The following is a 21,407-nucleotide window of genomic DNA, read 5'->3' as shown; positions in this document are numbered from 1 at the left end:
GAGAGGAAGACACAGGGGAAATGAGCGTAGTCCACAGGTCTGCATAGCCCCACAGCACCCATTACACAATCAGGTTCACTCACCTCAGCGGGTCTTGGCTCGTCCGCCTGTGAATTCCCGCTGCCCTTCCCGGGGGGGGGGGTCACGGCTTTGCCCTTGAGCTGCTCCTTGGAGACACGGCTCATTGGGAAGAACAGCACAACCCCCTGCCTTTCCTCACTGCTGTCTGAGTTGGCAGCAGGTAAGACCAGATTACCGGGGGGTGTGTCGGAGGCTACACCCTGGTGCTGCAGATCCCAACATGTCTGTCACCCCAGAGTACTGACTCCAAAAGGCAGGAGCAAGGACCAAGCAGAACTAGAGAAGCACAGAGGTGGAGAGACGAGCAGAGAAATGGAAAGCATACTGCAGCAGAGGGGTTGGTCAGGTTTGAAAGGATGGCTGAGAAACCCAAATACTCTTCAAATCTCTTTGGGTAGGGTAATGTAGAAAAGTGTAACAAAGGGGTTAGCCCATGTGTGGGGCATGCAGAAGATGTGGAAGACCTGTAACAAGGCCAGAGTAGCATTATTTCACTTTCTGAGTCATTCAGGCAGGAAAAGCAGAAACCTTTGGGCTGTGCGTGGGACCTATGCCTTCCAGAGACTTCAGGACACCTAGAGGACATCCCAGGCCTGATGGGGGGATCACAGTCATTAACCTCAGGATATTTCACTCCCTAATCCTAATCACCCAACTCAAATTTTCCTAACCTCTCAGAGGTTCTTAGGAAAGGTCTACCAACAGAGAAGGGGGCAGTGATCCCATTATGCCTTCTCAGAGTAAGGGAAAGGACAGTCCTTCCTGCTAAGAGGGAAAAAGYAGAGTGAAGGCAGAGCTGCTAGGGAAAGAGTTAAGAGCCAAAAAGCAGCCAGGCTGTGTCTGTTTGCTGTAGCTATGTGGGCTGCAGAGTAGAAAAGAGGAATCTCCTGTCTGGGGGAAGTAGATGAGTGAGAATCATCAAGGACAGCGGCTGGGGATGAGGGAGGCAGCCAGTCTTCTTTCTGCTCCCATGAACTGTCACTGCAGGGAAACTGGCTCCCCAAAGGGCTTAATGACAGAAAGCAATGATGAGCTGGAGGGTCTAGTAGCTGCTGCTTGATGCTGCCAGATTTTTCTTGCATGGAAGAGTCTGGCCAGTACTGATTGGGTCCCAGGCTGCTTTTTGCTGATGAAGGAACTTGACTGCTGAGAAAGATCACTAGATCATCTGCTTACAGTACTGCAGAGACCAGGTGTCAGACATTGATGCTATTCCCAGCCATGAGCTCCCTCGGACAGATGCTTGCCCCGGAGTCCTAGTTCAGAGCTCTCCCATGTTGCCCCACAAACTGTAGGGGACGGTGCTGGTGTGGATAAGCTCACAGGGCCAACCCAGCAGATTTCTCTGGGCCACCAGGAGTCCAACGCTGACAAACACAACAGGGAAGTCCACGGTTTTTGTCCAGGGCTGGGGCTACCTGTTCTTTGCAGTGCTGATCTAGAGCTGCCGTGAGAGCAACTGTCTGGCATCGGAGGAGTTGGGGGTCAGACGACGGATGCACAGGAACTGAAGGTGAAGTTTCACCGGGGACAGAATGGAGATGGTGTGGCTGTATGTGATACTGATTCCAGTGCAGCACGTCTTTTCCTTGACCTGGCTGTAAGTATGCTTTGGACTTTTACCATCTGGATTGAAAAGTGACCAAGAGAGCTGCTGTCTCCCAGGTGAATAGGCAGATCTGTGAAAAAAGGGTGGAAAAAGGAACATGGGCAACACAAAGGCAGCACATTAGAAGAAAAACCTCTGGGAACACCAAGAGAGACACACAGAGAAATTGAAGAGGTTCAGGTCAGGAGAGAGCTCCAATTCTGCACAGAAAGGAGGCCACACGACCTCCTTCCTGCCTCATTTCTACTTTAAAATAAGACTACAGAAGGCTAGTTGCCTGCAGACAGCCCTGGCTCTAGCCTGTCTGTGCTGAGACTCTTCTTTGCTCCACAGGTACCTGGCCAAGCAGAGTTCCCTGCATGGGGCCCTTCAAGACCCTGGTGGCTGCATGGGTCTGACAGGGCTGGTAGAGGAGCAGGTACGCATTTGCCAGCGGCAGATGGAAGCCATGGATGCGGTAAAGCATGGAGCAGAGCTGGCCATCGAGGAGTGCCAGCATCAGTTTCACTCTCGCCGGTGGAACTGCTCCACACTACAGGGCCTGCAGGTCTTCGGCAAAGTCATCATCCAAGGTCAGCAGGCAAGGGGGAGGCAGCACAGGCAGAGCTGGTTTGTGGCGCGATCCCCTTCAATATGTGGCTGGGGTCCCCTTGGCACACCAGCCTTTCCTGGGTTAATGTGTAAGAGTCACACTGAGCCCAGCCYCAGCATCTTCAGGCACATGCTAACTTAGCTGTCAGTACAGAGCAAACTTGGAACACAGCACATGCTGTAGCWAAATAGAAATGTTCTGGCTAAACATCTTTACCATTCAGCTAAACTTGGCTTCTAGGTCCCATGTGGACCMTTCAGGGTATTAGCTTTGCAGACTGGTAGATCTCCCTATCCGTGTYATCAGCCCAACCCCTAGGAGTAGCAGGTCAAATCAAACCTCTCACTTCAAGGTCACAATCCGTCTTTGCCCCAGGCCAGGGAAAAAGGATCTGTCCATGCTCCAAAACAACACTGCACAGATTTTACATGTGCTTGCATGGGAGGAGGCAAACAGGGAGCTAAGAGCAGCTTGTTCTCACTGGCTGCTAGAGATAAGGTGGCAAGACTCTCCCTCACAAACTTCCCTGCATGGGAGGCCTAGTCCTAGGCTTACTGACAACCAGGCTCCCCTTTCAGGGCTCTTGGGGCAGCACATTAACTGACTTCTCTCTCTTCAGTGGGAACATTGGGCCTGAGAATTGCAGATGCCAGAGGTTGGATGCCCTCTGCCCACAAGCAGAGTGTCCTTGCTGGATACTACTACAGACCTTGGGAGATGCAGCACTGTCTGAACATCCTGAGAGTGATTTTTCCTAAGCAGTCTCCATTTATTTTCCTCCTCCCTCATGCAATTACAGCTCCCTCCAACACACCTCCCCTGTGCATCCCATCAGTGCCTTTCTTCTCTCCACAAAGGAGCACACCAAGCTCAATGGATAGGTGCCATTTCTCACCCTGCTGCAGGCACACGGGAATCTGCTTTCATTCACGCCATCTCCGCCGCGGGCATTGCCTTTGCTGTGACTCGGGCCTGCAGCCGTGGGGAGCTGGAGAAGTGTGGGTGTGACCGCAAGATCCGAGGAGTCAGCCCCGAAGGTGAATGAGGGGATGACATAGGACAAGCTCCACAGGGAACACCCTTCTTGGGGAAGACAGAGCTCACTTCTCCCAGAATACCTCTGTATGCTCTTCCACCCTTTGCCCTTCTGGAGCTCCTCCCAAGACCTCTCCTTCTTCATTGCCTGGCCTCTTTCCTTCTGCAGGTTTTCAGTGGTCAGGCTGCTCTGATAACCTGTCTTATGGGATTGCATTTTCTCAAGCCTTCGTAGACAATCCAGAAAGGAGCCGTGGCATCTTCTCCAGCCRAGCTCTCATGAACCTGCACAATAATGAAGCTGGGAGGAAGGTAAGGGCAGGAACAAGGGCTGGTAAGCAAACTCTGCTTCTGGAGTTTCTCTCTAGTTAGGTGGAGCTCAGTCCCGCCCCTTTCCCAAAGTTGTAGTGTGGGACAGCCACAGACTCCCACAGCAGGTCTGTGTCCTGCTGCCTTTCCCTCAGAGCCCATTACTGTTCTGTCCCGTGCTGGAGCTGGTTTCTTTTATGCTCAGAGCTGGCTCCCGATTTTCCTTACCTTCTTCAGGGCAGATTCCATCTTCTCTTCCACTGCTTCAGAGATTTTTCTAATAGACCATAGTCAGACTGTTTTCCACAGTGAGGCCCCTTCAGTTTCATAATCTCTCCGTTTAGCCTAAAAAACCTCCTTCCCATCCCATTGGCTGGTCCTGCCTCCCRGCGGAGTGCTGGGATCTCTTTCTGATCCCTTACGCAGGTCCTGTGGGAGGGGTGTGGAAGAATGGCAGGTGATATGGGGCCCACAGGTGTGGGAGGTGTAGGGCAGGCACAGGGGAAGGTGTCCCAGGTCTGGTTGGCAACTGCCTTCTACTCCCCGCCTCAGGCTATCCTGTCCCACATGAAGGTGGAGTGCAAGTGTCACGGTGTGTCGGGCTCCTGCGAAGTACGCACATGCTGGAAAGTCATGCCCCCCTTCCGTGAGGTGGGCAACGTCCTCAAGGAAAAGTTTGAGGGGGCAACGGAGGTTCACCCCAAGCGGGTCGGTTCCCGCAAGCTTCTGGTGCCCAAGAGCTCTCACTTCAAGCCCTACACAGCTCATGACCTGATCTACCTGTTGGCCAGTCCAGACTTCTGCAACTGGGATCCCCGGCGTGGGGTCTTTGGCACTTCTGGCCGCCAGTGCAACCGGACATCCCCAGCCATGGATGGCTGTGAGCTGCTGTGCTGTGGGAGGGGCTTCCACACAGCCCAGACTGAGGTGGTGGAGAGATGCAGCTGCAAGTTTCGCTGGTGCTGCTCGGTCAAGTGCAAGCAATGTCGGCACCTGGTGGAAGTGCACAGCTGCCGCTGAGTGTAAGCTGGCTGGGGTGGTGGGAGGTTGACAGGGGACAGCAAAGAGGGACAAGCACATGGAGCATCTGGTGAGAGAACAGCTACAGAGAGAGACACAGTAGAGGAAGCAGGGAAAGAACTTCTGAGGTGATGTGGGTTGTTGCTCCATAGGCCCTTCAGAGAGCAGCCTGTGGCTCTGGGAGTGCCCCACAACCTACTGTGTGTTCTTTGCCTGGCATGCTCTCTCCAACTTTACTGGGCTTTTTGTAGTTTGAATTCTTTTTATGGACAGACAGTTGGAGGATGCAAGTCCAATAAACCCTTAAACATTAGAAATAAAACATCTGCAATAAAAAGAGAAGCGTGTACACGAAGCTCCTTCCTAGTGTGCTGCATCTAGGATCTAGAGTGCACTCGGCTCTGCTCTCTCCAGTGTGCTGGAAGGGGATGAAACCATGCTGGAATCCTTGGGCTGAGAGCTCATTTGTCTGGGGCCATGTGAGCTCCAGCACGTGAGAAACAACAGGGAACTGAGCAGAGGGAACTGAGGAACCACAACAGTTGTGAGAAGGGTCACTAAGGGATGAAATAGAGTGGCAGTGGAAGAGAAAAGGGAGTAAATTAATTTTGTGGATTGAATGAGCTCTTTATAAAACATGACTCAGCTTTAGGAATGCTACTGGAAAAAGGTAAAGACAAAAGATGGCTGGGGACTTCAGACAAGGACATGAGGGCCTCTGGGMCTAAATCCATTTCCCCAGGGCAGATGCCTTCTCCAGTTCTCCGCAGTTCCTGTGGCTGGAGAAAATTTTTCTCAGAAGTTTTATCAGGCACCACAGGGAAATGCTGTTGAATGAAGCTTCCCTCTTGGCTGTGCTGCTGTCGGGGATGCAGAGAAGGTGTTCAGATAATGAGATTTGGTCATGTGGAGCTCACTGGACAGCCAAGAGTCTAGGAAGAGCTGTCCAGGTTCTCCATGTCACTGCAGCYCCAGAGAGCATGTTCTGGATCCCTGCACCTTCTGTGTGTCCCACTATTGCACCTTATTGCTCAGTGAGACTGAGGAACCACTGGTGCCACAGGAGTACCTCCTCCTTTCCTTCTTCCTCACTCAGCACCTGGTAAGTCTTGTTCCGGTGGCAGCCAAGGCGAGATACCTGAAAGGAAAACCTGAACTCCAGGAACTAGCACCAATGCCCATTCTTCCCCTTGGCAAAGGGAACTCTGGGATGAAGGGCATCATGCAGCAGCTCTGGAGGTGGGACAGCCCCTCCTCAGGTCACAGAAACAATGGGATGGAAGAGGCCATTAGAGGAGAGGGCCTCCTGGGAAGTGATAGGGAGGGGACAATAGCTGAACTGTGTGTTTCCTAAGATATAGGCTAGTCTTCTGTCCTGCTCTGGTATTTCTGATTTTCATTACCACCTGGAAGCATACAGCAAGTGGGGGAGACCCTCCACCATGAGAGGGACACACTGATACAGTGATGGATGGGAGACTCCAAACAGCTCCCCATGACTCCTCTGTCTTGACATTAGCGACTGTCTCTGCTGCTATCTGTTGAAGTATCTGTGCAAATGCTGTTTCAATGACATGCCACCAAGCCATCTAAGCTTAGGTCAATATTTTCCACCCCCACAAACACATTCACTTCAAGTCCTGTTGGAGGGAAAAGCATTGGGCCATTGAGTCTGGCAGGAACTCAAGGCTGGGAGTGGGAAGGGACCTGAATTTGGAGTGACTAGCCATAGAGAAGGGCTGGCTAAAGGATAGTGCATGCTGCTTCTCACCCTTTGGTTGTGGAGGCTGTGTTGCAGGCATTGGTGGCTCTTGAATGCACAGTAACTAGGGTGCTGAACTCCATCTGAGTCACAGATCTGGGGAGACAGCAATGAAAGCAGGAGAAGAAAAAGAAGGAGAGACGGGAGGGTGCTTTAATGCATGGCACCCACCTGGCTCGGAGTGTCCACAGCTGGAAAGGAAGTGTATTCTGCCTGCAGCCAGAGGGCTACATGAGGATCATCGCAGCCGTGGATGCCCAAGTGGCCGCACCAGTACTCTGCATTCGACCCGCTGTAAACATTGAGGGCATAGTACTCTATGGGCTTCGTGGAGCTGTCCTGTAATGGGGTAGAACTGGGAGAGCTGTGCTTCTTCCTCCCTCTCCCCATCACTCCCTCCTGTCTCCCTCCTCACAGAGGAGCCAGAGATACAGCACGCTCTGTACCTGGTTGCCTGCCTGATACTGGGCTGAGATCTGGGGGTTGATGTAGGCAGTAAAATTGCCTGTCCTGCAAGGAACACGTCTCAGGTTGGTGATGTTCTGGCACTGCTCCCTCTTCAGTGAGCAGAAAGCGCAGTCAGGGCACAGGTCCATGTGGTGCCGCCCAAGGCTGTCACACACCTGGAGAGGGGAGGGTGCAAAGGGAAGTTGAGGAGGAGTGAAGAGAGCTGAGCAGCTTCCATATCCCTGGCTTGGATCTTGTCTCCCTGTTAAACCCTCTTTACTTCTCCCAGAAGGTGGTTCCTGAAAAGGCAGTGCCAATGAGCTCTAGCCACTGGAGCACTGTGATCAGCACTATAAGGAGCCCTACACACTGTGGGGTCAAAGATGGACATCAACATCTTTACCGACTCTCCAAGCCCAAGGGCTCTTTCTTCCATTTGTTTCCAGGCCTGGGTGACTACTGATGAGATACAGTTTCCTTCCAACATTGCACGGCAGAGGATCATCACTGCCTTGTTCTTCTCCAGAGCTAAAAGGCTAACAAGAGAAAAGGAAGAGAAAAGTCATGTCTTGGGGTCTCATTCTTGTRACATTCTCTCATCGCAAGCTGAAGAAATAGGCTCTAGTTAGAAATACAGAAAGGCAAACAACCCCAAAATAAAGCAAGAAACCATCCCAAAGAAACCTTGGACTCTTGGCTAAACTGCACTGAGGAGCAGGGATGTCCGCAGAGTGTACACGCCTGCATGGCGTGGAGGCTGCGCGGGGAAGGTGCATTTGGGAGCATGTGAGAGGGACTGGAGGAGGAGTGCAATTCATGGAATTTTYGCAGGGACCCTGCAGCAGCTGCTGCATTGTTTTGCCCATCTGACTGCACAGCAATAAGATGTTAAAGGTCTGCTGAGTGTCAACCAGGGGGCAGTCCAATTTGGGTATGGAGTATATAACTTACGAGGTTTCCTCTCCTGCTTGAGCCAATATATTTGATGGAAAAGGAAGAAAATTGTTAGCAATGATGGCAAATTAACTGTTGATACAAAGTGATACGGGAAGCTAAAGGTATAAGTAGAAAACCTAGGGACAAAAGGGCAAGTAAAATAAGAATATTTTAGATCTCTCCAGAGCAGTAGAAACCAGACATGGTACAGAACTGATCTTAGACAGGGATGATGTGAATTATCAGTGACACAGAAGAGGCAGAAATGCTTACTAAATACTTCTTTTCTGTGTCTGGAAACAAAACCAATGATAAACGAACAGATTTTGATCTATCAGAAAGTAGGACGAAGAGTAGAGCAGCAATTTCTTATGTTTAAATACTCTAAAAAAAACCATGCATGGAGTAACCTCTATCCAGGAGTTTTCCTAAGGCTGTCTGAGACCTCTTGGATACCTTCAGATTGGCAGTTAACAGAACTGTTTTGATGATAGAGAAATTCCAGTGATTGGGAAGGAAAGAAGCTAACTTTATGTCCTTGATTATAGATGGAAATTAGGTCACAAAAGGAGGTTTTCTCAGCAATGAGCTGTAGTAAAGTCATGGGAACAGTGGTCCTAGACGCAGTTATTGCTGTACCAAAGGACAGAATAGTCACAGCTCCATGGAAAGCAAGCATTGTCACTTATTCAAATTTTTCTTAGTGATCAAATGTTTGGGCAAGGAAAGTGATTTAGACAATATATATTACCTGGATGTTTATAAGGAATTTGAATTAGGCTAGCTTCATCTTCAGACTTAAAAACCAGCACAAGACTGAAACAAACTCAGCACATATTTTAAAATAGGCCAAATATTTGAATCTGTTTGAGCAGATTCAAATATATCTTACAATAACTGTTGGGAAATCATCTATAGTACTGGGGAAACCAAGYGATCTCTGCAGAAATCTCTTCTCAGACTCTTCTTGGCCATATTTCCCTCACAAAACTAGCAAAAAACTAAASTTACTCACTAAGGCGTTTCTGGCATGGTCTGCACGTACCATAGCAATAGGAGTGTAAGTAAGAGCAGTCACTAGCTTTACAGTGTGATCTAGTTCCTTCAGTGGCCTGGGCTCATTTGAGCGATGGGCATTTGAGCACAAGTCATAACATCTAAGAACCAACAATGCAGGATCACAGATATAGGTTGGCATATTGCACCTGCARAAGCAGTGACTATAGAAAGGACTTAATGATGACAGTGATATGTACATAGGTTCATAGCCCAAGGTGATGAGTGAGTATCCAGATGTGACCTTTCAACACATGGCAGGAGAAGTTCAAATGTTTTTAGTTCTGATGTTCACTTTCTCTCTCTCTCTCTCTCTTTTTTTTTTTTTTTTTTTTTTAAGAGATGGAGAACATGGAGGGAGCTCATGAAGATGACATCACCTAAGGCCTGGAAAACTTTCACCTAGAGTGAGAAGCTAAAAAAGCTTTACTTAGTTGAGCAAAGGCGATATTAATTCACCATTCAGTCAATCTGTATTTTATCCAGGTGGGGATCAGCTAGCAGGCTCTGTTCTTCAGTAGATGAAAGACRACTTTTAGTGATTGGAATCTCATGTGAGACACATTCAGACTAGAAATTTGATTCATGTTGCTAATACAGAGGCTATTTATCATATGACCTCTTCCTAAGATATCTCCATGCCCTGGAGACTTCAAAAAGATATGYCAAATTTCACTTTGGAGAGGGGCTGTAAACCAACCACAGGGTACTGTTTTTTCTTCGGGAACCATCAGACAYAGTTCTGTGTCCTCTGCTGTGCAGAAAGGCCAGGGTAAGTGATCAGAACGACTGCCTGACCTGGAGGCCAAAAGAGATCAGCTTCTTTGCCACAACTTCTGACAGACAAACTGTGCACATGTAAGCCGCTGCCAGTACATCCTGTGTGAAGAAATAAAGCAGTGGTGTCCACAGACCACTTGAGAAGCATATCCTATATCTACAGAAATATGTGACCACTTGGTATTTGTGCTGGATTTGTGTGTGCACTTATATAGGGCAATGTGGATGGACCTTATGACTACTGCTAGGAAGAAGTTTTGTGCACACTTGTGAGCACTGGACACACACACACACACACACACACACACACACACACTGGGTACATGCTCAGGAGAACATTGCCTCATTTGCTGTTCATATACATACCAGGGTACGAGGGTTTGTGTGAAATCAGTTACATGTACACAAATGCAAGGAGCTCAGCAGTTTGTACAAGGTCATGCTTTAATAGATCCCTGGGCCCTGCTGCACTGCRTGGATGAAGGAGCTAACAGCATGCACTCTGCAGTTTTACAAGGTCAGAAACAAGCCATCCTGTACCCGAAGAGCTCACCCAAATGAGCTTGCCAGGATCTCTGAAAACATCTCTCTCATTTAGATACTACAAGAGAATCTGGAAAGTCTCAGTCACAGAAAATACAATGAGTGTTTCCATGGTAGATATTTTTTAAAGATACTAGGGTTAATCTTGTTTTATCACATTGCAGCAGATGCTGCTCTAGCCTGCGTCAGACAAGCTAAGATGTTCCTTAAACACACAGATCTTTATTGCATGGGACAGATTGCAAATGGCATTCTGAGAATGAAAACACACAAACAAGTTTCTGTGGTACCAATCTACTGCACATCCACATTCACTGGAAAACTGAAGACATTTCAGATCCTAGAAATCTAAAATTTGCAAGTCCATGCACCTCTTATTGCAATGCATCACACTATGACCAGTCTGGTCATAGGTTGATGGAGGGAAGATCGGGATTCAGAAAAGATAGAAGAACACAAACTGAGGATAGCAATGACACATAACAACTGTTTCAGGCAAAGCTGAGAAGGATTAAAATATAAGTCAATTAAAAAAAGGAAATAAAGCTCACCTATTCTGAGAGAGCAATTCCAGAACCTATATGATACTTCATGTCTGCTCTTCCATCCCATGACCCTGTATGATACATTTTTTCCTCTGTAAACATTCAGATAATTCAGGACACAAAAAAGAACTGGAAAATATTTCAAATTTAAGCAAAATGTCCTTGTGGTTTGTGCTAGCCCACCTTGAAATCTTGTCTAAAGTTGTTTAATTCAAGCATCTTAACATTTTCCTGTGATACAACTCATAGGAAATGCTACTTGAGATTCACGAAAGAAAAGATTTTCTCTTTGTGTGGGGATTACCTAACACTGACAAATTCTCTCTTAAGCAGAGCAGCCCCAGAGAGAACCAGTGTTCAGTCCATTTCTGTTGATAAAACCTGTAACGACTGAAATGAGCCCCTGCCAGCACTCAAAAGCTCAACTGCTTAGTCACATTTGGATCTTCACCTTCAAGAGCTGGTGAACTGGCTGGGTCATTTTGCTGAGACTCACAAATTTCAACTAATGGCTTTGACATTATTCTCCTAGCTTATCTGAAATAATTTCCCGCCAAATATATTATCATTGGCTATTATTCCATTACTTGCTTGTAATTTCCGTGGTATATTTTGATTTAATCCCCTTGTCATCAAACCAGGGTGATCAAGCCAGTAAAATGAGAAGCACATTCAGAATAATTAAAARTGATATTAATGATACAAATGTCTCCCGTGCTTTCATGAACAAGATTGAAAAAGAAGGAAACTCTCCTGTCTCCTGTATTTTTTTAAAATAGCAAATAAATAGCAGCCTGYGGCTTAGAATGCATTGACTGCTACAAACTGGGTTGCTTTCTCTAGCACATTTACTGGTCCAACAAATGCAGCCTGAACAAGATGAAAATAGAGGATTCCAGGCAAAAAAAAAAAAAAAAAAAAAGAAAAGAAAAAAAAGAAAAAAAAAGAAAAAAAGCAGTAAAAGGGAATTCAGCTCTGTTCTTTTCTAAGAAAGAGTGCTTTCATAAGTAGTTCAGTGATAAAACACCCACCAAATGTCGATGACCTACTTGTTAAGAACAGATTCAAAGTCAGGCATGTGTAGAAGCCTTTGCTACATGACAAAGTTTAGATTTATAGATGTGACAGCCTCATATTCATAAGTACAGCCTCTTGACACTTTTCTGTTGACCATGTATGTAAAAGCACATAAGCTGTACCCACAACATCCTCTCACCCATCCAGGAAACTGAATCTTTCCATCAGCCTCAGGTTACCAAGAAATTCTGTCGCTCTCTTTTTCACATCCATTTCCTCCTTTATCTCTGTTCTCTGTTGCTGCTGCAAGGTTCTTTGGCCTCACCCTTGCCAATGTATAAGTTGGTCTATCACCTTTAAGCAGATGAGATACATTTGCCTCATCTGCAATGAGAACTATTTCCTGGAAGCAACTGAGAAGTGGTAGGGGAACAATTCCTCTCCTGCATCAGCAGATCCAGGGCCAGGTCCTGGTCTCTTCTCTCCTTTGTGGTGACTGGCAAGCCCCCACTCTGTGGTGCTAGCTGCACTTGGAGGTTGTCACTGGTTCCTCTCCTGGTGATATCCACCTCCCCAACACTGCTCTTCGGTGTATTCAGGCACTCTCCCACTGCTGCTGCCTTCAGAGACTCAGCTGCCAAAAGCAGGAGCATCTGGGGACAGCAGGAGATGGGACGATTTAGCAGGCTGCCCTCTTTGCCTTCCTTTCTCCCATACTTCATCCCAGCACACCTGTCCAGCAGTCCTCGTCCACCTTAGCAGTCCCTTCTTTCTAATTTCTGGGCAATTTTGATGCATACTGCTGCTGGCCTGGCTGTGAGGGTAAGGGGATGTGGCAGAGCAAAACTCAGCTGACACTAAGAAGGATCTGTACTCCAAGTTCAGTAATTCTTCAATAGTGCCAATGGAAACTTTTGGAGGAAAGCCCACCTTGCTTTAGGAACTCAAGACATGGCATGACACACATGCAGACTACTTTACTTTKCTGGTATCTCTGAAGAGGGCTGACTGGGAATAGCCACCTCTCCAGTAGTGTAGATTATAAGGATTTTTGCCATTAACTTTCACCTGCTGAACCTCCCATATAGCTAGCTATATRAGGTGGAGTAAGCATCTGAGGCAAGCAGAAAAGAAAATAAGGAGCAAACAGCAGCTTTTCATCATTTTGTAACTTCTGATTTATGTGTGTCACAGCAGGAWGCTAAACCACTACAGAAAAAAATTCATTGATAGCAAGTTCAAGAAGAAAAAGAGATCTTTTTTAGATAGCATACCCTGAGCAATACTACATGGTACGGTTATTATGTTGTGAAGCCGGAGCGTGTTAGTTGACATATCTTGTTACCCAGAATAATAAATATCTTTCAGCCTGTTCATAACAGAGAAGAATATTTAACAGCATGTATTAGGAATAGATCTTTTCAAATTAGCAAGTGCAGAAAAAGGCTCTTGTTCTTAGTGTGCTGGCTAAGGGTTGTCTGGGCATCTGACATTGCCTTTGAAATGTAAAGTGACAGGGACATCTCAGCAGCCTGTACGCTACCTGAACACCAAGAAGGCAGGCAGAGCGGCRCCTCAAACCCAGCAGATAATCTGATTCAGGAACCATTTGAAGAACAGGAATATAGTGTCTGTCCAAGAGCTTAGGGGAATGTAAACAATGGAAAACAGTATTTTAAAGCATTACAGTTTTGGGTAAAGTTTTGACCTTATGTTGCCTGACAATCCTGTCACAGGCACTGGACATCATGAAGATACAGCTAGGTCTTAATTAAACAGCATGTCCCAGTATTTAAGGCTTCTCAGCGCTGGCAGGGCAACCAACTTCCAATCTGCTTGCCCCCTTATCCTGAATCTCCACTCCTCATGCTGGGAGATATCATGTCACCTCAGAAAGGATATGAGAGTTAGTACCTCTTCCACCCTTTTATCCAGGAGTTTGACAAACTCCCTCTTTCTCCTGCTAAGCCACATGGTTTTGTAATCTTTTTATCTCTGCCTCATTGAGACACCGGGAGCTCCCTGGTCTGAGATTCCCAAAAGCATGGGAGCACTTTAACTTTTTCTGGCCCTGTGGTGATAAGAAAACCTGCCTGGTCACAATTCTCCCTTCAAAATCCAGCCAAACCCAATGGCAATATGAAAACACTAAATGAACTCTGATCTGATTGAACTACCATTCCCCCCCCCCCCCAAAAAAAAAGTAAGTGCTAACAAGAGGTGATAATTCAAGGGGAGAGTTTTGTCAGTGCAATATTTTTAATGAGTGGTCTGGTGTTAGAAGCAAAGCCATTGGGGATGAAAAACATCAGCACCACAAAGACTGTCGGAGAGGTAAAACACGAGGAGGATGGGGCAGCTGCAGACAGGCACCGCGCTTGCTTGGGAAGCTCGTCCTGTTCAAACAGCGTGGTTTAGTTCAAACAGCATCTGGGTGCAAAGAACGCCAGCCATACCGGCAGCACAGCCTCTGTATCTGGGGCAGCGTGACGTTAAAAGCAGTTTCGGGGTCGCAGAGGACAAACAACTCAATGGTGTGAAGCCCTGGGAAAAAGGGCAGAGGCAATTCTTGGATGTGCAAACAGAGGAGTAGGGAAAGCCGGCTGATTTCCTTCTGCTAACAGAGCTGCTGAGACTGATCATGAGCTGGGGCCTACGGGCATGGAGCATGTGGATGTTTTAACAGGACGCTGAAAACTGCCATGGAAATGAGAGTTGAGCGGGCTTCATAGTGTGGGAGCCACAGAGCTCCGCTTACCTTATTGTAAGATTGACTTGTGRTATGTAGCTAACAGGGAGAAAAGGAAATACTAGGTCCTAAATATCTCTTTAAACCCAGGACAGAAAAGCACAACGAGAACTAAAAAAAAAAAAAAAAAAGAAAATAAATGCGATAGAAGATATTTTGCCATAATGATTCACGGTTAGTGTAAATACCATGAAAGAGTACTGCAAATTCTTCATCTTATTATTTTCCTGTCAGTGTCTCTTTCTGAAGGACACAACTGGCTTCACAAGAAACCACAGGGCAGTTTCTGCAAGAAGGGAGGAAGAAGGAGGGCTTGAATTCCTGCTGGACGGAGGACTCCAGGCAAAATATGCAGCCCCAGGTCCAGTGCCTCTGGCACAACTGTGCACACCTGGAGTTAAACCAGATGCTGAATATCACATGTGCACATTGACCAACCCACACAGTGCTGCATGTTTTACTGGAATGGGAATGTCCCAGAGCCTTTTGCCCTTTTCTTAGGTCCTGCTTTGAAGCCCCTTTGAGAGGAGATAGGATGCACTGAACAGTGAAACTGAGAAGTGCAGTCTGTTTTGCCTTTTTTTTTTTTTTAACTTGAGTTTAAGCTTTGATTATTATGATTGATGGGACCCTGACGTCAGGTTATAGCCACGGTCAGCTTTAGTGCCTTTGAGAAACTCTGTGATGGAATATGCAATCACAGCAGTCCCTCAATAATCCCTACATAACTAAATCAGAGCAAGGCTTAGTTTCAGAGGAAGGGAAAATTAACGTATTCTCAACAACGTGTAATTTTGCCTTAGTGTAAATATAACAGGAAACATCTGATAGGCAGTAAAGGCCTCCTACAGCATTAGCAAGGAGGAGGTTACAGTCTTGCAATAGAACGGTTATAGTCTTGCAGTAGAACAGTTATAGTTCTAACAATGTGATTCAATCTATTTTTATCTGCGGGAGTGTGATCCCTGGCTCAGCTGTAGTAGTATGCTGCAGTATGTAGCAGTATTTTCATGGAAATCCCACATGCACAAAACCTGTGTGCTTACAGGAACATCACCAGCCACAAACAGAGCAAAACTTAAATGATTTCTTCTTGAAATCCACACGTAAACAGCATTAATTTCACTCTTGGCAAGCAAAATAGTCTTTGCATCTCAGCCAATGCAAGTCGTCCTCAGCCCCAAAGTCTGAAAGGATCAAAAAGCAAATCTGAGTGCAAAAACGTGCTCCCTTTGTTGGTCATGTCTGTTTGGCCTCGCCAGCCCCAGCTGCCTGAACTCTGAGGCAGGCACATCCCCAGCTGAGAAGAGGCCGAGATGCTCAACCAGCACCTAAAGCATCCCAGCGCCCTTCTCAGATGAGAGTGTCTCAAGAAACATCAGCCTAATGTTGCACACAGACAGGTGAGGAGCGCAGAGAGCCATGTTTACTCCAGTATCTCCACGGCTTGTGATTGCAAGGAAGGTATTTCTGCAAGTCACCCAGACTCCTGGCAGCCGTGAGGTGGGAGGGGGATGAGCACAGAGGGGACGGCACAAGGCAGCCCCTTGCAGCGTGTGGACACGCTGTTGCACATGTGCGAGGAGTAAAGCCCTGCCTGAATGCATTTTACCTGCATTTTCATGCCCTAGCAATGCTGGGACACCCACTCCCTGCTCACTCAGTGTTGGGGCAGGGATGTCCGAGAGAGTTTCCCTGCGTACATACCTGCTCTAGTGTGGGASGGCTTGCCCCAGACAGCCTGCCTGTGCTCACTAGCTGTCCAGGGTCCATCAACCAGGCAGGGAGCTGGGCCTTTCCCTCACCTGCCGCCGGAGGCCGTTTCCTGTACCCTCTCCTCAGCGCCGCTGGATGCACTGCCCTSCTCCGCCTTGATGCCGGAGGCCTGTGAAGGGGCCTCTGTGCTCAGYGACGTCTCCAACGAGAGGATCAAGCTGTTCAGCTGCTGGATGCTGTGCTGCAGGCGGTAGTCCCAGACTCTGCCAGCCTGGGCATGGGCTCTCAGCTTGGGAGGCAAGTTTGCAGGGGCAGCTGGGACTGGCGGGCTTCGTGGAGGCACAGGGAGCAGCCCCCCATTCCAGGGGACAACCTGGGCCACTGCCATGGCAGAAGGGAGGTGCTTAGCCACTGGTTTCTGACTCGACAGCGCRTAGGAGTACTTCAGGAGAGTGTCCACGTTGGAGTGCAGATGGGCGTCAATGTGCAAAAGYGAAGGCTGCCCCAGAGCTGGGGAGAGAGCAAGACAGGAGGACTGAAAGACTGCAGCTCCAGCTGCACTCACTGCACTCCAGTTGTGTGGAGGGCACATTTCTGAAATCAGCCAGAAAGTTGCCTCCCCCCTTAATTTATTTGCAACCACTCTGTGTTAGCAGCTGCTCACATGTGTGCACATGTTCTTSCTACTGCTACGTGCACCCGTACACACCGGGGACTAGAAAGGTTTTTGCCATGCCTGCAGGCCCCTGCTCCTGTCTCAATTACGGGACCATTCTGCAGACCAAGACGACAGAAGTGACTGGACAATGCGCTGGCCCACTCCCAGCTGCACGTCAACTGCTCTCGCATGCGGGCCATGGACCCAAACCTTGCACCAACTTTTTYTGCAGGGAAGAAAAGTACTTGGACGTGAAAGGCACACAAGCAGAGACATCCAKAGGAGCCCAGTGTAGCCATACCTGATTTTGCAGGGAGGCTTGCATCCTTCGCCCGGGAGCCCACAGCATGAGATCGCTCTGCCTGGACAAGATGGTCTTTTGGAGGAGACAAACTTGGACATAGGGTTCGCTGAACAGAGGAGAGAGAGGGAGAAACTCGAGTCCCACGTATTATCTTCCTTGCCTTTTTACCCCAGCCATGGATCCTTTCTCCCATTGGAACCATCTGAAACTTGATTCCTTCCTTCCCCTGAGAGAGACACCCCCCTCCCCCAGCCTAAACCTCATCCTCACCTTCATGTAGAATTTGCGGTTGGAGCAGCGGTACTGGGCAAACTGGCAGAAGGTCTGAAACCACAGTGCCTCTGGAAAATCAGAGCAGACAGGCCCTAGAGACAGGTGAGAGAGCAGTCAGGTTGGGGCAGGTGACCACTTTAAGCATATACCCCCTTGGGGGTAACAAGACACAAGTGCCTGTTGGGTGCTTAGTTTCAGCTTTGTGGTTGATTTGAACAGAAAGTCAAAGTGGGCTGCCCCCGAGTGCTGATCTGAGCTTCATGCTATTAAAACAGAGCTTAGATGCCACAGGCCGTGGGTAACCACACAGGGTCTCGCTTCACCCTTCTGCCCTTTGCCACCTGCTATCTTCCATTTTAGAGGCCTAAAACTTTTGTTTCCATAACCTAGCAAGGACTCTGTTCTTAGTCTTAGACAGGAAAAACAAACAAGCAAACAAAAAAGCAAAAAGACAGGCAAGTAGTTATGTGATGGGTTAGAAAAATGACCAGATCAAGACTGGAAACACCAGATGAGATAACCTTGCACCTAGAAGCTTTCTCTGGTCTTGTCAAAGGAAAACACTTCGGACTCCAGTCATGCTGAGGATGAAGGAAAGTTTGTTGCAGTGCCATGCTGCTGGCAAAGACTGCCTAAATGTACTTGTRTAAGAGTACTGAGCAGCACTGCTGGCCCTACTCGTTGAGAAGTTGCAAGTCCTCCTGCAGCAATCACAGGATAGCTGAGGTCCTGCAGCAGAGCCAAAAATCCTGGAAGATTTCCAGAGAGGAGTAATTTTGTGCTCCCTCTGCTCCATGCTTGGACAAGCCAAGAGCTACAAACATGAAAATCACCAAAATTCAGGGAAGACAGACATCTCACACCAAAGAAAGGCAGACACAGCCTAAACAAGGAGTAAGACAGCAGTCTGCAGAGTGAGCAAGCTGTAATGCACGGTATGCAGAAAATGCTTAGCATTCACTGCCCTCTGGGATGACTTCTTGGTAAGCTGTCCTCTGCCACACAATAAACAGGAGGCTATATACCCATCTAACGAATCCCTCACCTCTTGTGTTAAGCATAAGGCTTCACTAGCAAAATTGGAGTTTCAGTATCTACCAGATTTCCGGCWTAGAAAAAGGCCAACTTGTAATGAGCAAATCTGAAGCTCCCTCAGTCCTTTAGTGACAGCCTGTAAAATTTCTCCAGGACGCAGGGAACACGGACTCTGCCAGTGCACACAAACTGGGGACTGCGTAGTTGTATTCCACCACACAGACACTGCTTGCAATGGGCAACCAAGCAGGGGAGAAAGCCCAAGCATCGCCTATACTCCAAYATACCCCTGGCCCTCCTCAGCCAGGCCAGGCTTTGAATATTGTAGGTTTCTTCTGTCCTGGCACAGAATGTCCTTCTGATGATACAGAAACTTCCCATTTTAGAGGAGAAAAAGAGAACATTTTAATTCCAGTGCCTTGCAAATGAAGAAAAACTTGACACAGATAAGGTTTCCCRTGGACTCTCTTTACTGGTCTACTTACCTGCTCTTTATTTACACCACAGATCAGCTCTCCCACAACCTATCAACTGCTGGTGGCATAGCAGGACTAGCAGCTTGCCTCCTTTAGCGTTGATCCTTACTTCCTTTTTTCTCTAAGATCTTCTCCAATAAGGAAATACTCTATACTCCCCAGATGCTTCTGCTCTCGGCAGCTGAGYGTCTGAAGGCAGCAGCAGTGGGAGAGTGCCCATGTGCGCTAAAGAGCAGCAAAGAGCTCCAAAGGGGAGCTGGACATTGCCAGGAAGGGAACCAGGGACAGCCCCCAAGTGCAGCTAGCACCACGGAATTGTGGATTGCTGGTCACCGCAAAGGAGACAAGAGACCTGGACCTGTCCTTGGATCTGCTGATGCAGGAGAGGAACCGTTCCCCTGCCACAGCTGCAGAAACAAGCAAGAAATAGTGGCCCTCGAGTTCCAGTCCAAATAAGCACAGATAGTTGGCTGATCATGCAGCTCCTTGACGTTCATAGCTAAATATAAAGACATATTTTTATGAGAAATTTGCTCCTATTTTTTTCTCTGTAGAAAAATACAACAGAAGTAGTCCCAAGTTTTTCAGCTGTGCAGATATAATTATTCCATTTAAATTCTCGGATGCATGGGTGCAGGGAAAGTGTGACTGAAGAGATTTAAAAGGGGCTGTTGCCATGGTGATTTCTGAACTGGAATGTTTCTTGGCCACAGAAATGTTATACACTGAGAAAAGCGACTTATCAGCTCAGGGTTTATTAAAGRCCTATGAGAGCCTGTAAACCAAACTTCTTTTCTAAATCCCAGATCTATCCGAAAAGACTCGGTCAGTCCATAACATGAACTGTTGGGAAGAGCAGGCCAGAGATCTTCTCAAAACTGTGGCCAGTTTCTCCCCCTGCTCCCTTCCAAACACAGTTCAACAGAGATACGGAGAAAGTGAAGAAGCAAGTATGGGGCCACTAAGGCAGCTAGGGCTTTCAGTGGGTAACCTATGAAGAAAGGCTGAGGGAGCTGAGCTTGGTTGGTCAGGTATAGATGAGGCTGAGAGGTGATTTAATAGTAGCCTACAACTAYGCAAAGGGAAGCTACAAAAACAACAGAATCTAGCTCCTCTTGGTAGTGCCAGGCAGCATAAGAGGAAAAAGCCAAAAATTCCAATTTGGGATGTTCAGACTGGACACTACAACAAACTTTTTCACTAGGAAGGTGGTGTAGCACTGAAACAGGTACCCAGAGAGGCATTGGAGTYTTCATCCTTGGAGATTTCAAAAACTGACCTGGACAAAGTCAGGGTGACCTTATTTAGTGTCGAGATTGTCCTGCTCCAATCCCGAGGTTGGACTACAGACATCTAAGAGCCTGACCCACCACCATTTCTGCAGTTCTGTGACATTTCCATAGCTRGTGACAGGACAGAGAAAGCCTGTGCCATTCCAGCCCAGGAAATTGCTGTCTTGCACTCTGAAGGTGAGGTGATCTCAGTGGAGCACTGACAGCATGTGGAGTGCCCTTGCACATTTGCACTGCCCTACCTTCAGGGATCTGGCCATGGTTCTCCTGCAGGTCCTGTTGCAGGACTTCAGGACTGAGGCAGCCATGGGCGTGTCGTAGCTCACAGGCAACATGTGCCTTCCAGGAGGGCCTCAGGTTGGAGAAGAAGACCTGGTACTCACTGTCGGAGAGAGGGCTGCCTGGAAAAKGGACTGGTGGAGCAGCGGAGGGCAGCAGCCAGATCAGCACCCCTGAGAAGAAAAAGCAGGACGTGCTTAACAATCCAGGTGAAGTGATAAGTGGCACTAAAAGAGCAGCTTTCATTTTCTCCCAGCCTCTGGCTTCAAGCTTAGCAAACTCTGCAGGATTTGCTCTGCCATCCCCAGCCCCACATCCTGTCTAGGAGCCTCCAGTGCTCTGGAGGAGAGCAAAGGCAACTGTTGGTCCCAGGGTTGGTGTTGCAAGGGGATGGGACAGGAGGGGGCATGGGTTGAGTAACCTGGTGCAGGGACTTCAAGGCTCCCTTCGCTCCAGGTGTGACAYGTCAGCGCCTGGCCTCAAGGTTCTGAACTGAGGTCTTGCATGGAGACAGCAGCAACCTGGGGAGCACTCACCCATCAGGGAGGGGAGTCTCAGCATCTCCGTCCTTCACGCCAGTGCTGCCATCCTGCTGAGCCCTCCGCTTGGGCAGCCAGCACGATGGTGGCAGTGGCCCTGGTGGYGCCAGCGGTGGCGGAATGAGAGTGCAGCGACCTCACACTTGGCTGTGGCGAGGGCACAGAGAGAATGTGAGGCAGACTGGGCAACGGGCGGCAAGCAGGARGAACAGAAACAACTCTGGGAACGACAGCTCTGCTCCCGGGACATGATGGGGGCTGGCAGCAGTATGGAACAACATTTGAGGACCAGGCAGGCTCGACCAGGGCAGAGTACCCACCAAAGTGTTCTGTGCTCTTCTGCAGAAGAAAGGA

The 21,407-nt window shown here is 48.2% G+C and overlaps 2 protein-coding genes across 2 annotated transcripts; one reads left to right on the top strand and one right to left on the bottom strand.

Moving 5' to 3' along the window:
* Positions 1 to 1,616: 1,616 nt before the first annotated feature.
* On the top strand, positions 1,617 to 4,646 carry LOC146584522 (protein Wnt-4-like). Its single transcript, XM_085324579.1, has 5 exons — positions 1,617 to 1,681; positions 2,024 to 2,262; positions 3,188 to 3,319; positions 3,487 to 3,629; positions 4,179 to 4,646. Exons 1-5 carry the CDS (start codon positions 1,617 to 1,619, stop codon positions 4,644 to 4,646), a joined length of 1,047 nt encoding a protein of 348 aa, XP_085180705.1.
* A 1,024-nt stretch (positions 4,647 to 5,670) lies between these two features.
* On the bottom strand, positions 5,671 to 21,075 carry ACRBP (acrosin binding protein). Its single transcript, XM_085324605.1, has 10 exons — positions 21,051 to 21,075; positions 20,478 to 20,687; positions 17,430 to 17,524; positions 17,157 to 17,265; positions 16,287 to 16,707; positions 7,259 to 7,391; positions 6,855 to 7,031; positions 6,580 to 6,747; positions 6,418 to 6,504; positions 5,671 to 5,784 (listed from the first exon to the last, which is right to left on the bottom strand). Exons 1-10 carry the CDS (start codon positions 21,073 to 21,075, stop codon positions 5,671 to 5,673), a joined length of 1,539 nt encoding a protein of 512 aa, XP_085180731.1.
* Positions 21,076 to 21,407: the final 332 nt, after the last annotated feature.

Source organism: Rhea americana, unplaced genomic scaffold (assembly GCF_003343005.1).
Source record: "Rhea americana isolate MKP2758 unplaced genomic scaffold, rheAme1 scaffold_92, whole genome shotgun sequence".
Lineage (NCBI taxonomy): Eukaryota > Metazoa > Chordata > Aves > Rheiformes > Rheidae > Rhea > Rhea americana.
Note: the sequence above shows the minus strand (reverse complement) of the source record. Positions and strands in the feature narration are given on the sequence as shown.